The 12,931-nt window shown below is 38.3% G+C and overlaps 2 protein-coding genes across 5 annotated transcripts; one reads left to right on the top strand and one right to left on the bottom strand.

Annotated features, from left to right (window-relative positions):
• The first annotated feature begins 255 nt into the window (after positions 1-255).
• On the top strand, positions 256-6,034 carry LOC116841190 (protein O-mannosyltransferase 1). The gene is made up of 7 exons (XM_032808837.1): positions 256-406; positions 1,328-1,533; positions 2,189-2,490; positions 3,371-3,545; positions 3,626-4,718; positions 5,097-5,410; positions 5,488-6,034. The coding sequence occupies exons 1-7, from the start codon at positions 293-295 to the stop codon at positions 5,672-5,674; spliced, it is 2,391 nt and encodes a 796-aa protein (XP_032664728.1). The 5' UTR covers positions 256-292; the 3' UTR covers positions 5,675-6,034.
• A 362-nt stretch (positions 6,035-6,396) lies between these two features.
• On the bottom strand, positions 6,397-12,764 carry LOC116841193. 4 transcript variants are annotated; one of them, XM_032808844.1, is made up of 5 exons: positions 12,425-12,764; positions 10,923-11,878; positions 7,083-7,466; positions 6,836-7,015; positions 6,397-6,641 (listed from the first exon to the last, which is right to left on the bottom strand). In XM_032808844.1, exons 2-5 carry the CDS (start codon positions 11,808-11,810, stop codon positions 6,477-6,479), a joined length of 1,617 nt encoding a protein of 538 aa, XP_032664735.1. In that variant the 5' UTR covers positions 11,811-11,878; positions 12,425-12,764; the 3' UTR covers positions 6,397-6,476. The 4 variants fall into 4 exon arrangements, with proteins under 4 accessions (XP_032664735.1, XP_032664733.1, XP_032664731.1 ...); XM_032808842.1 differs by having other exon boundaries at positions 10,923-11,812; positions 12,425-12,757; XM_032808840.1 differs by lacking the exon at positions 12,425-12,764 and adding an exon at positions 11,879-12,332 and having other exon boundaries at positions 10,923-11,812.
• Between the last annotated feature and the right edge of the window lie 167 nt (positions 12,765-12,931).

The following is a 12,931-nucleotide window of genomic DNA, read 5'->3' as shown; positions in this document are numbered from 1 at the left end:
GGGACGCGTGCCGAAGGGAACGCCGAGTGGACGCTAACGTGGGACACCTGGGTCCGGATCAGCAGCGCAGCTTTCTTCCCTCGAAAGTTTCAAGAGTCCGGACTATGCACTGGTGAGAGCGACACACTCTCGCAAAACGCCACCGCGACGACGAGGTGACTCGACCCGACAGGAAATCACGGCAGAACAGCGCGGCTGGACGACGGAGCGTCTTCTTGTCCACTGTGCACGACCGGCAAATTTTGGGATCGTACGTGCCCCTCGACGCATTCTTCTGCCACGCACCGTGACAATGGAAGTGCGCCGTAGACGCACGAGGCTACAAACTGACGATAAATTCAGCGCGAGTTTGGAATGCGACGTCGACACAACGACGGACCGCTCAAGGATAATCCAACGGGACGAGGTGGGCCTTGCATCGTTTGCGTAAATCCACCAATTGTTACAGGAGAGCTCAAGTAACTTGTGCAAAAGAAAGAGAGAGTAATTTATAAGTTTTATCACAAAAATTATAACAAAAATTAATTATTTAATATATTAAAAAGTATATATATTTTTTAAAAGTATAACAAAAACTTTCGCGCTCTGAAGAGGATTCAGAGTGCATCAACTGTCGAATGTCATGCGTGTCTTCTTCACTGAGACTTGCGATTATTGTAAATAATTATACAGAGACTGTGTTTAAAATCTCATATGTAATATTTTATGGCAAGGGATTTCTCTCTTGTTTGTTCTGTTTACGTGAAAAAAAATTATACAGAGGTAGCTTCATAACGTTCGAAATTAAAAGCAGCACATCCGCGAATTTTTAAATTTTTAAATTTGAAATGAGAACACTTCGATGGACTTCGAGAATATGTATGAGTAATAGCGTGTCTTTCGGCCAACTTTAAGTCGGTTTCGCTTCTTTTTCCTTTTTTGTGTATATATCTTATTAAAAAAGATATTTAACAAAATAAATCTTTCTTTAAAGTGTTTTTCTATTTTATTTATACGAAAGAAAAATTTTAGTTTTTCGAAATTTACTCGAGAAAACGAATTTTTGATAAAATACAACATTTTTGTCACATTTTATACACTCCAGACATATTTTATACTCCAAGAATGATAACACACAGAAAATGATGTTCCAGTTAATCCAATAAGTTAATCCAAGCTGCAAGGCCATGCCCATCGAAAAGATACACTTAATTCACATATCTTATTGATATATTTAGATAACCAGCTACTCCAAAATCGATGGTCTGACTTGATCTATGACATAAATTACTATATTAATTTTCAAGCAATATATCAATATATGTTCCTTATGTTAATTTCGTTGTAGAGAGATAGAGAAACTGTCTCGGACAAGTTGATAGAAAGTAACAAAGCAAATCAATCGAATTTCATCGAGTCAAAGAAACTTTCAACGAAAGATGCAATTCGCGCTCGGATCAAGATCAGTCTGGAGATCGATTTGATAGCGGCGATTTTATTAATTACTGGCATTTGCACTCGTCTTTATCGTCTGGAGGAACCACGCAGTATAGTGTAAGTGTATGCGTAATTTTGTTAAATATAACGCACACTGTGTGACGATAGGAAATATAATCCATGATGAATAATTGATGCATCGTATTATTTAAATGCCCGGGGAAAAAATTCATATAATTTATATAATTATATATGAATGAATATAATGAATTATATATAATGAATATGAAAATTCATTTAATTTATATAATTATATATGAATTTTACATATATAATTATACTTCATATTTATGTATGATTTTTTTATATATGAATTATATATGATTATATATGAATTCTATCCATATAAATACTGTATATAAATAAATACTGTTGAATGCAAAAGGAAAACATAATTTGATTTAATTAAACGTCGATATTATAGGCTATTGATATAAAGATATTAAGAAGATATCACTTGCCGATATATCCTTATAGTATTTCCTTATCTTTCATACAAAGTAATTATATAATTCGTTCATCAATGGATTACATTGAACATTGATATAATAATGAACTGTTATCAATTATTAATTGAAGAAGATTAACAGTCTATCGTGTGTAATCTTCCACTACAATTTGATTGTATCTCAAACAGAACCTTTGATATATGGTTCAATCTCCTCAGGCATCACTTATTAATCATCTATTTATCGTAATTGGCTGTTTACAGCTTTGATGAGCTACATTATGGCAGGTACGTCGGATTGTATATGAAGAAGACGTTCTTCTTCGACTCCCATCCGCCTCTAGGGAAGCAACTGGTCTCCGCGGCGGCGTACCTCGCGGGCTTCGACGGGCAATTCAAGTTCGACCGGATCGGCAGTCCTTACGACGATGCGGTCCCTTTGTACGCCCTACGTCTGATACCGGCGATATGCGGTAGTCTGCTGATTCCCACAGGATATCACCTCGTTCTGGAGCTGGGTCTGAGACAATGGGCGGCTGCGATCGGCGGAATCTTACTGTTGCTCGGTAATTTCCCCTCTTGGATTAGAAAGTGCATTGCATAAGAGTTCATGCGACTATAACACCGCCATCAGCTTGTCCTCATTACCTTTCAATTAGAAGCATAACACTAATATGAGATACGTAGAAAGATAATATGTACAATGAATGATTCACACGATTAAAATTAAGCTAGTTGAAGATCACCGCTATGTTTTATTACGCTCATCCCAAAAATAATCCGTCGTTTATTATTTAAAAATTAAAACCCTTGAATATTCGCGTAGGCTGAACTTGTTTGATGACGTTAGAAACGAGAAATTGCATGCTCACGATTCTTGCGTTATACGTCGAAATAAAAAATATACCCATACAACGACACTCTCTTTTTGTCACAATCCAATAAATAGTCATAAAATTAATGTAACAGAAATAACGAGAAAAGTTTGGTTAAAACTTGAGCTGCACGTCACACTAATTTCATAGCTATTTATTGATTTTAATAGTAAAAGGAAAACATTCGGAGTGTTTTAGACATTTGCCGAATTGATCACAAATGTCATTTTATGGATATATCTTTTTATTGCAACGTATAATGTAAAAATCATAAACATGCGATTTCTCGCTTCTGAAAAAAGAACAGCCGACGCGAGTACCTAGAGACCTTAAACTGAGTTATTAGCCGGTATTCACAATCGGATCTTATATTTATGACCGTCTCAAGTTCATCTTCAGATATTCAGTAGTCAATGAAATGATATATACACCATCTCAAGATAAACTTAAGACGATCTTAAATATAAAATCTGACTATGAATACTGACCATTGTTTCGTGATATAGTTTTGCCATTGCGACTCTATAACGCACGCATTATATTTTACTAATTACACGTATTGCTATTTTAGATAATGCACTGCTGACACAGTCGAGATTTATCCTGATGGAAAGTATTCTAATGCAATTCTCACTGCTTGGTTTACTGTGTATTTTGAAGTTTCGTAAAGTCATGGACCGACCGATGTCCGCGTCCTGGTGGATATGGCTGACGTTAGGCATGGTGAACTTAACATGCGCACTGTGGTATGAGCTCGATTCTCTTTCTCGTTAATTTTCCTACGCTAGATTCCTATTCGTCATATGATCAGAGCTTCTCTTTGCAGCGTGAAGTATGTCGGCTTCTACTCCATGGTCCTCGCGATTTTTCTGATCGCCCGCGATTATTGGTCCCTACTGCCTAGGAAGACTTTGTCGAACGCGATCTTATGCGTCCATCTTCTGATAAGGCTTGCCGTGTTGATTGTTGTTATATGTACCGTGTACTTGAGCATATTCTACGTACATCTAGCGATACTCTCGAAGGCGGGACCACACGACTCAGTGATGACCAGCGCGTTCCAAGCGAGTTTAGAGGGAGGACTCGCCAGTATCACGAAGGGGCAGCCTCTGGAGGTGACACACGGCTCGCAGATCACTCTTAGACATACGTACGGTAGAGCATGTTGGCTGCACAGTCATAGCCACATGTATCCGTTGCGCTATCCTGACGGTCGTGGCAGCTCTCATCAGCAGCAGGTGACATGTTATTCATTCAAGGACGTCAACAACTGGTGGATCGTCAAGAAGCCGGACAGGAACGACTTGGTGGTGACGAAACCCAGCGAGCCGATCCGACATGGCGACATGATACAGTTGGTGCACGGGATCACGAGCAGGGCGCTGAACTCCCACGACGTGGCGGCGCCGATGACGCCGCAGAGCCAAGAAGTGTCCTGCTACATCGACTACAACGTGTCGATGCCGGCGCAGAATCTCTGGCGTGTGGAGATCGCGAATCGGGAACAGTCCGGCGACGCGTGGCATGCCATTCAAAGCCAGGTGCGACTGATACACGTGCACGCGAACGCGGAATTCGCGCTGAAATTCAGCGGCAGGCAGCTGCCCGACTGGGGCTTCAATCAGCATGAGGTAGTCGCAGACCGCCTGGCGGATCAGACCAACTCCATCTGGAACGTTGAGGAGCATCGATACACCAAGAACGAGGATCAGAAGCAGCGCGAGCGCGAACTAATCAGCGCGGAGATGATACCGTTGCAAGTGACTGCGCTGAGTTTTTGGGAGAAGTTTGCGGAACTGCAAGTCAAAATGCTGTTCAGCGGCCAAGAAGGTCAAAATAGCCACATGTACTCTAGCGGGCCTCTTGAATGGCCACTGATGTCCAGGGGAATCGCATATTGGGTATCTAATGACAGCAACGTGAGTTGGTCGATCTACATGTCATTCATGAATTATAAATTGCGCTTAATATACGTTCAACTGTTATATAAGGTGTCTGACAATGAATAATATACTGTAATGTGCAGGTAGATCTCATCAAACTGAACCCAAAATTTCTCTATCATTTCACAAACTTAAAATATAAAATTTTGAGTTGTTAATTAAGAAAAGTTTATGTATGTCCACGCGCGATATAGTAGATAAATTTTATGTTCAATTTAATGAGCTCTACCTGCATACGAATGTGTCATGAATTGTCAGACATCCTGTAGTTACACGTTCGAAATTTTGCAAAGTGACGTCAAGTGATTTTTAGATCAAGCTGATCGCATTCATATTTACCTGTTATAATTTCAGGCACAAGTGCATCTTTTAGGGAACATTGCGATTTGGTACTCCGGCACAACTTCAGTGATTGTATATTCCGCCCTACTGATATTTTATCTAATGAGAAGAAGACGAAAGTGCTTCGACATTGCCGAGGAGGAATGGGAAAAGTTCGTTAACAACGCTTATGTACTGTTGGCCGGATACTTTCTTCACTTCTTGCCATTTTTGTTTGTTGAACGAACTTTGTTTCTGCACCATTATTTGCCGGCTTTTGTTTTCAAAGTCTTATTAACAGCCGCTACGATTGACCACCTGTCTTACTTGACTGGCTGCGTTCCCGGGTTAGTAACGTGCGAGCTCAAGTGTTATTTGATTCAGCAGAAGGCAAGTACAAATAATTTGTCGCTTTTTATTTCAGTACTCATCGTCCGTGGAGTGTCATCTCATATGTTCTAAGATGCAGCACTTTCGCCTGGGTGTTGTTTGTCATCTATGTGTTCAAGAAATTTGTTGTACTTAGCTACGGGACGTCGGTTCTCAGCGCCAAGGATGTGATAAAGTTGAGATGGAAAGATACCTGGGACTTCATTGTACATAAAACATGAAAGTTCGCCGTACTTAAAGATGACAAAAACTCATTTAAAAACTAAAGGAAATATTTTTAATAGAAATACTGTGTATATCGTATCGAATGAACTTACGAATTAACGTGATTTTATAAAGAAATTTAACGGATGTTACTGCGTCTGATGCATAATATTTTTCTTTATATAAAGTGATAAAGTGCCAGAAATAGGGAGTAAATGATATTATGATAGCCTCTTGATATCGTAAAGAGTTAAACGTGAGCATAGACTGACTCTATTTTATAAAATCATGTGCATTTATTTAAACTTTAAGCTGTGGAAGTGGCAAACATATTTAAAAAGAGCGAACGTTATATATCGCAAATAATTTTAATATATATTTTTTGAAACCTTTGTTTAATATCTCTGGCAGATCTGATTAAGATGTATATATATATATATTGTAGAATTATATATATTAATTACTTTATACGAATATTAAATTTTTCTCGGGTGTAACAAATGATATTATAGGAAAAATCAAAACGTGAGAGAATGCATGTGCAATGAGATTTAATAAAGGTTTTTAAATCGTAAAATCCAAATTTTCGTTTTTGTACAATAGAAGTCGGTGTTTTTCGTCCAAGTTAAAAAAAAGTTGGTTTTTTATACAGAATAAATTGTGACTTGTAATGAGCAATAAGGATATTTATACAGTTCTCTGGAAATTTCTTGAAAAATCTTATAGTGAAAGTCAAACGTGATTTAAAAGATTATGTAATAAGAAATACAACAAAAGAATACATTCTTATCACAAATTTAAAATATATATGTAATTGCGTTAATGATATGTAAAAACTATAGATCGAATGAGACCCTCGCGGATCGTGTGTGCACTGTTACCAACTCCGAACGAGAAGAATACAGAATCACAGGCCATGTTTTGGGTGCAGACTCCTACCGGGTACCAGCCGACCTTATTAAATACCACGCCAACTCGATAAACCTGTTTAACAGAGCAACATTTGCGTATCAAGCAATCACATTTCCACCTGCAATCAATCAAGCATTTAAAAACGAGAAACTACGATGGCGAAAGTTTCAAACGTTGTTTCCTGTCGCACAAATGTCCAAATAAAGTAACGACTAACAGATACAATCGATTGAAAAAAAAAAGAACGACGACGTAGAGTGACAAACCTTGTGCTTTTGAATATAAACTGGTCGATTGAAAGTGATCTCTACGAGGGTGCCGAAAGTCGCTTTAGTGGTGAAATGGGTGTACGTCAAACGCGTGCCGTCGCAATCCAGGAGATGGGCGTACAAGATTTCGGTGTATGACGTGTCGGGATCCGCAGCGTGAGCCCCGAAATTATTCGACTGTAATGAGAGAAATGAGTCAGCTACATGTGCAAGTTGGACGGTTATAATAAACCACTTGGCTTACCGTCGCCGCGGCAATTTGCGTGGGAACCTGCACCCCAGTCACGCAAATATTTTTATCCACACTGAACGTAACAGAACAATCAAGCACGTTCGTGTTTAAGCAATCTGTCTGCTGCACTATCGACCTGAGGCAGTAATATTTCGTGCCCTCGCGTATGATACCCTCGAGATTTCCTGCAGCAGAATTGTTAACAGGCAAATTCCCGGTGTCTTTGTGCACGTCCACGTCCATCAGCGACGGCGAAGAGCTTCGTAGCGTAGCTATGTTGCTGGATTCGCCGTGGGCCGGAAAGCCGTATTGCCGAGACATACTCCAATTGAAGTATATGTTATCGCCGATCGATCGTTCCAAGCTGAACGGTCGTTTTCTATCTGGTACGATTTTCTGGAAGAACAAGTGCATACAGTGAGACAAGCACATATATAAAGGAAAAAGTCCAAATATTGGCCATGATCCAAACACGAGCTATCAGTGTTTTAGCTCTGTATAGTGCTATATTCTAATGGGGTTTGAGTAATTTTTTCTGCTGCGTAGCATGTAACGAAGTTTGATTGCACGGTTGCTTTCGAGTTAGTTTAGAAGTTACACAAGATTTTCTGTTTTTCGACATCTGGAAAATTGCGCAGGTATGTATATTTCATGTAGAAACGCACGTATTATTTATGTAATTGCTTATGAGCTTATGACATAGTATAAGGATATATCAAAGGGCATTAGTAATTAGTTTGAAAATTAGTTTGAAAATGTATTGTGTCCACTAATATAATCGCATGTCCTCCATGATGGGTTGCGTTCTAAGGGCGCGTTCGGGGAGCGCGCTGTTTGCGCTAATCAGCGCTGACGCGTAATTCGATCCTTATCGTATATCTAACGAGCAAAAATCAAATGACGCAATAGCGTTGATAGCGTGCTCTCCGAACGCAGCCTAAAACTTCACCCGGATGCACTTGCATTCTGTGCCGTTCATAAAACGCGTCATAAAATCTTCAGGATATATCCAAATGACAAAGTCGTTCGGAAACTCTGTTAGGTGTATCTTAAGTGGAAGATGTTTCACTTTGAAATTTCAGGATAGATTCGGGTAATCTGTTGCATTTGGCGAGGTTTTCAAATATCGTTTTTGACTTGTTGATTTGATTCTGTTGTTCTATAAATTCATAACGGCCTGCATTACAAACTCTTACTCAAGCTTCAACAATATTCATTCTCCTCGATTATTCCATCTGCTTCGTCATTGTTATTATTTGGATATACTGAAATTATAAGATCCAAACTAAAATCCGCTTTGACGGAATACACTTTCTTCATTCATCAATCTTTATATTTTTTAGAAACAGACAAATTTAAAAGAAACATTAGATTTAATAATTTTTTGTAAATAGAATAATTGGAGTAATTGATAAAGTATTTAAATTTTCATTAAAATAAAGGATAAAATAATTGCTTATATAGTTTGTTAATAATAATCTTTCCTCAATGCATAACAATAATAACTTCTCAATATTATTATCTGAATACGTGACGAATACGTGATCACAGCTGAGTCGAATATAGAAAATAAAAATATTACAGGTTTCAAACCGCATATTTTTATTGATATAATCAAATATTTTAGATAAAAAAAAAAATTAAAATTTTAAAGGAAATTAAAACAAAGTATTTGTATCAAGGAAATTAAAACAAAGTATTTGTATCAACAATAATCATATATATTTAATATTCTTTTTTGGTCATTTATAAAACAAATCAAAATCCATCTGATTGTATATATAATTGTGCACGTCTCTCTCTCTCTCTTAGTAAATTACGACCATAATTTTTTATTATTTTATTAGTAAATGTTGCCAATCCTTGGTGAATGCGATTATACAACTTCTCTTCATTTTGAATTGGTTCGTCTCGATAAACATATTATTTTAAATGTTTTCAGAAAAAGAAGTCCATTGACGTTAGACCTAGTGATCTTAGTGGCTAATTAATTGCACGTTCAATTCACCGATTTGGATATGCTTCATTTAAGATATTTTAGGCTCATTTTATAAAATAAGAATCATCTTAATCCATCGTGTTGAGAAATCATGTTTAATCGCTCATTTAATGGCATATTATCAAGTGTGTGACTTGTTATTAATCTTGAAAATGTTTTTCCATTTAATCTCGGTGGCCAAACCTGTGGTCCAATCTAAAATAGTATAATATTATTAACTTTTTTTAAAATATAATTTTAATACAAAAAATATACATGTAAGATACCATTTGGTCATTAACGATTTCAGTCCATAAATTTATTTAGAATTTATGTTGAAATCTACTGATATGATATGTTTAGATTATTATCACTCCACATATGAGAATTATGTGTTAAATACTCCTTCGCGAGTAAAATATGATTCGTCCATAAATATAGAGATTTTAATAAAAATTTAAGTTGTTTAAAAAATGTGGACAATTAATCTTATTTCTTTGATTTAGTAGAATTATACGATTTCACTCCTTATAAAACGTGAAAAATACATAAATAATAATAAATTATTTTCCACGATTACTTTCCATGTCAAAAACGCAAAACTTGTTTCTCAAGTGTGAAACTATTAAATTTAATAATTTTAACAATAATAATTATTAATGTTTTTAGGAATCAGCTGTATAGTAAAAATCAATATTAACTGTGAAGTCGATAACAAATGATAAAACAATGTACGTGTTGTATAACTACGAGTCTGAGGGCGCAAATTCTACGCGATATTAGTGGTAATCTTTGATGGGTTATAATTAAAAAACTGTTGTAACTCGACATTTTTATATTAGGATTTTTTATCTCTATTTTATCTTCAGAAAACGCTTAAAATATCTTATGGTGGTTGTGAGACACCCTGCATATAACTTGCATTAATACTCTTTCTCTTCTTTTTTCTGTTGAGTCTTAACTGTAAATCTGTATCTTAGATTTAGTTTCCGGATTTGAGCCGCTTGAATTCTTCTTTATTTGAATCAGAACATAATATTCATATTCCACCACGAAAGCCTCAAATATCAAATCATGTGCATCTGTTTCTCTTTAAGTTTCATCAATGTATACTACACTTCAGTGACAAATAAACAGACCTGTTGTTTACTATTTGCCGTTTGGAAACTACTCGTGCCTTAAATGCACTCTACTCCCATCACTATTTGCCCGGCTCTACCCGTAAAGTGAAGTTTTTGAATACAATCATGTCATGTTGTGAATATGGGCTTATATAAATGTAGACTATAGATGGTCCTAATGGTTTTTCATGTAATCAGCATTACAGTTAAACTTTTTGTCTGCACTCAATGATTTCAAAAGAGAACTTTACAACTAAAACTGTGAACAATGACCATTGCAAGGAAAATCAAACTTTTTTAGAGTATAAGTGATTAAAGGGAATCAATAATTAAATGTTTTATACTACAATGTTTTTTGTGGACACACAATGACTGCACAAAGGCACAAGATGATTATATATGCTATTTTTATTAATGAATATTATGAAAAGTAAAAAACAGTATATCTCCTATATGACTTCAAAATTATAAAAGTAATCCATTTGAAATCTTCCTTCAAATAATATAAATTTCTCTCTTTTTCAGGGAAATGTGAATAACTAAAAATCCAATAATTTTAAAAACGTCTTAGCAGTGAAATAAACATCTCCAAACATTAAAAACATCTCCAAACACTGAAATAAACATCTCTGATCGATAGTAGTCGCCTACAATAAGTTAAAACACTTTAAAAAAAAAAGAAAGAGAAAGGAGTAGTCTATATTTGGACTTCTACCAATACACTTCTAAGAGTCAATACTTTCTGCTACTTACGGTCACACTCGGCAAACTCGGAGCCTTCACTGGTTTCACTCTGCTGTTCGAATTGGTGCAGAAACCTTCGGGCATGGGTGTCTTGTTGCCCGTACACAATAAATTCATCAATATAGCGAAAGCTTCATCCTGCGTGAGCATGGGGGACATGCCGGGGCCCTCCGCGAATTCCTGAGGTGTCAGGCTGAGGAATCTGATTTTCGAAAGCGCGTCCCCGATAACGGACTTCAAGGACTTCCCATTGGTGGTGTCAAGTGACTTCCTGGAGCACTCTGCCTTAGCCCACCGCTCCATTGCAGTGAATAACTCTATCTCTGAGCTAATCTGCAAATTATCCTGCTCCAATACCGTGACAAGCGTGTCTAACTCCACATCCTCCCAGGTGGATTCCTTCAACACTTCATTAGTCTTTGTGCATATAATCTGCAAACACCTGTCCAGCAGTATAGGCTCCTCAAAGAGTTTGGCAAACTCATATGCTCTGCAGGCCTTCTTTGGTGAAAGATCAGACCACAAATACTTTGTGCATTCCTCCACTAAGCAAGGCAGCATATACTTCTTGGCGCAGTAGCATAGCTCGCAGGCTAGCTCAAAGGAGCCCAGTTCCACACGATCTGTGTATATGTACTGCAGGAAGGCCTTGAATGCCTCAGGCTGAACATCCCTTATGGGTATTGGGTCATTCTTCTCAGCCATGCCACCATAGAACATGGCTTCAAAAACTGGGCTGGACATCGCCAAGAACAGTTTGTGGCCCTTGAGAGTCTGCTGATGGGGCTCTTGGCCCACGATGAAGTTGCAGTCCGACCATTGGCCAGTCTCTAGCAGGTACTGGCCACGCTCTGAGAGCTTCTGCTTGTTGATTTGCCAGTCACAAGGTAGTCCCATCTCTGCACAATGTTTGGAAGTATGTCGTTATACGTTGATGTGTGTCTGTGCATACACACCGCTTCTACCTGCGACGTGGTGGTGAATGTCAATACGGATAGACGGACGGATGGATGGATGTTCGGACGACCCGCCAAGACGACGGTTGAACGTCAACCGTTGGGGACAATCGTCTGGAATTACGAAGCTGAGACGCGGCCCGGCTGACGGACAGACGGACGAAGGGACGCACCAAGCTTCGTAAATGTAGTCCCCATTCCCTAGCATAGTGATATTTGACATTTTCAGTCAGACGCGTCACACATAAGATATTCATGCAATAGCTGTTGAGTATTATTATAAGAGTTACCGATTCCTTGAATAATCTCGACAATATCTGACGCACGAATATCTTATATATGACGTGCCTGGCCGAAAATCTCAAATATTACTATGCTAGGGAATGGGACTGCATTTACGAAGTTTCGTGTGCGTACTCGCCTATTTCCGCGCGTTTTTGCTATAAATATGCCGCGCGGCGTAAACGCCAGCCAAAAGTGACGAGAAGGCCCGAGAGGGGTGGAGGAACGACCGTCGCGAGGTGTCGGCGACGCGCGGGAAAAACGGCCACTCACCCTTTGGTCGAACGTCTTCACCGTCGTGCGGACCTGTGGGCTCGCGGGAGGCACCTCGAGGAGGACGTGTGCGTTCGACGGTGATCCTCCTCGCCGTCGCCCCCGTGCTCGTTGTTGTGGACGTCGTTGTTGTTGTTGTTGTCACTCCCTCCTTGTCGCTCACCGTCGTGTGATCGTGAAATCACTAGCCGGACCGATCGCAGCACATCAACGACGTCGCACCGAAGTACGTTACGCCATCTTGCATGTGGTGCTCATGCTCCCCCCTCTTTGCTTCCTTTCGCTCCGACCCCCCACCCTTACCCATCCGAGGTATTGTTAATATTAAGCTTTATCTATAATCTGTTCTTCGCTTCCTGTTTCTTTCTCTTTATTTCTTTCTGACTCAAATTTCAAGCTTTAAGTCAAAACAAGACACAGAATAAGTAATAGAAAGCAAAGAGTACATCGTAAATTAATTAATTTATGATTTAACAATAATTTTAAGCTTAAGCTTAAGCTAGAAAA

The sequence above is a fragment of the Odontomachus brunneus genome, unplaced genomic scaffold, assembly GCF_010583005.1.
Source record: "Odontomachus brunneus isolate Ranch 3 - 2012 unplaced genomic scaffold, Obru_v1 Obru_scaffold_014, whole genome shotgun sequence".
NCBI classification, from domain to species: domain Eukaryota; kingdom Metazoa; phylum Arthropoda; class Insecta; order Hymenoptera; family Formicidae; genus Odontomachus; species Odontomachus brunneus.
This window is presented reverse-complemented; position numbering and strand designations above follow the sequence as displayed.